General features: G+C 37.8%; 1 protein-coding gene across 1 annotated transcript in view; it reads right to left on the reverse strand.

The window, feature by feature from the left end:
* Positions 1–1,306: 1,306 nt before the first annotated feature.
* The window catches only part of LOC111723673 (N-acetyllactosaminide alpha-1,3-galactosyltransferase-like 1), a 2,691-nt gene continuing 1,817 nt past the window's right edge, over positions 1,307–2,180 (reverse strand). The window contains 2 exon segments of the mRNA XM_023510570.1: positions 1,307–1,823; positions 1,825–1,968. Of these exon segments, the coding sequence (XP_023366338.1) occupies positions 1,307–1,823; positions 1,825–1,968 (661 nt within the window).

Below are 2,180 nucleotides of genomic sequence, written 5' to 3' on the forward strand. Positions count from 1 at the left end.
TAGCAGGCTCGGAGCCTGTGGCTCAAGCGGCTAAGGCACCAGCCACATACACCTAAGGTGGCGGGTTCGAATCCCCAGCCCGGGCCCGCCAAACAACGATGATGGCTGCAACCACAAAATAGCCGGGCGTTGTGGCAGGCACCTGTAGTCCCAGCTACTTGGGAGGCTGAGGCAGGAGACTCGCTTGAACCCAGGAGTTGGAGGTTGCTGTGAGCTGTAATGCCATTGCACTCTACCCAGGGGGATAGCTTGAGGCTCCGTCTCAAAAAAAAAAAAAAATTCCATAGCATTTAAAAAATATGAACTTAATATCTCTCTTTGTAACAATAAAAGTAAGATACATATTTGGTATAATATCTTTTTAAAAAAACATTCCCATAGCATTTAAAAAATACAAACTCAACATTTCTTTTTGTAACAATAAAAGTAAGGTTCACATTTGGCACAATGTAACAATAAAAGTAAGATGTATTTTGTACAAAAATATAAACTCAGCATCTTCATTTGTAAGTAACAATAAAAATAAGATACATATTTGGTGCAATGTCTCTAAAGTCAGATACTAAACATTGAATACTAATTAATTAATCACTAGCAATATATATCCCAACACTAGAAAATGGGGAGTGTGTTGATGAATATTAATTTTTTTCTCTTACATACATCTCTTTGACATTGTGTGTTTGTATATCCATCTATATTTTCTAAAGTAGAGTCTGAATGTATTTCTTGATAAAAAATCATTCTATGCCTCCTTTTGGCATATGAAATACTTTCGTATTTCTTTTCCTTTCTTTTTCTTTTTTTTTTTTTTGAAACAGAGTCTCAAGCCATTGCCCTGGGTAGAGTGCTGTGGCGACATCATAGCTCACAGCAATCTCCAACTCTTGGGCTCAAGTGATCCTCTTGTCTCAGTTTTTTCTTTTGTATTTTCAGTAGAGATAGGGTCTGGCTCTGGCTCAGGTGGGTCTTGAACCTGTGAGCTCAGGCAATCTACCCACCTCAGCCTCCCAGAGGGCTAGGATTACAGGTGTGAGCCTCCATGCCCAGCCTAATACTTTTGTATTTTGACATTGTTTATAGTACATATATAATAATATCTCATTACATAAGTAATAACATAAAATTATCATTCATTTATTCTTTATCCAGCATAGGTAGAATTAGATGGTTCAAAATTACAAAGAGAAAAAGAATTTATTTTGGCAGATTTTACGTTTTTGTGAGTTTCTAAAAAGCTGAAAATTTTATGTTTGAGGAATTATTGTGATTCAGTAGTTAATCCATAAACCAAATGGTATAACCATCACATTTTTCCTGACTGCCATGCTATCTTAACATGCTTAATTTGTGAAGGGGTTCTAAACTTTGGATCCCAGTTATATTCCGGTGATAACAGCTTAGTGGGTTTGTTGACAAAAAAGTATTTGTTTAGGTGGCTTTCGTAAAGACTTTTAAGGTCATTGGTGTTGTCCTGAATAATTCCTTTCTGACATTCTTTAATGACATTTAAAACCTCACGGGGTATGCCACCAACAATTGCACCATGGTAATAGAAATCTCCTTGTCCAGAGGGGATGAAAGCTGCTGATTTATGTCTCCTCTCATAAGGGAAATCCCTAGGACTTTTAAAATACCACCATGCATGGATTTGAGCTACAGAGCTGCCCAGGGTTTCTACTCCAAAGTCTTTCTTGAAGATCTGGTTGACGGCCATGGTGAAGAGAAAGTTGACTTCATGCTGGATGTAGCCTAAGATGTTCATCTTTAAGTTCATCATGTTTTTGAGGTGAAAGTCTTGATCAAAATTATGGTCTTTGAAATATTTTACACGTTCGAAGGGGACCAAACTCTATGTAAGGTAGCTTGGTGAAGTTATCCACCATGATGTAAAAGATTGTGTGGTAGCCAATCATAAAGTGCCTTTCAGCAGATTGTATGAACTGTGTCAGGTACTGGTCTACAAATCTGTGGAACATGGGGGAAAAAAACCAGAAAAATTAATTTGCTAAAAACCGTCAGGAGAATGCGTGCCATTTAAACATACTGGCAAGTATGTGTGTCAACAATGCTAAAGACAGACAGTGAGTGTAGAGAAGTTGGGTCTATAGCTTCAACTGTGTTGGTTAGTGGAAGAGAATGTAGTAGGCTTGGGGACCTGGGAAAAACCGTAAAGTTTG

This window comes from Otolemur garnettii, unplaced genomic scaffold (genome assembly GCF_000181295.1).
Source record: "Otolemur garnettii isolate 467f Iridium unplaced genomic scaffold, OtoGar3 scaffold00014, whole genome shotgun sequence".
Lineage (NCBI taxonomy): Eukaryota > Metazoa > Chordata > Mammalia > Primates > Galagidae > Otolemur > Otolemur garnettii.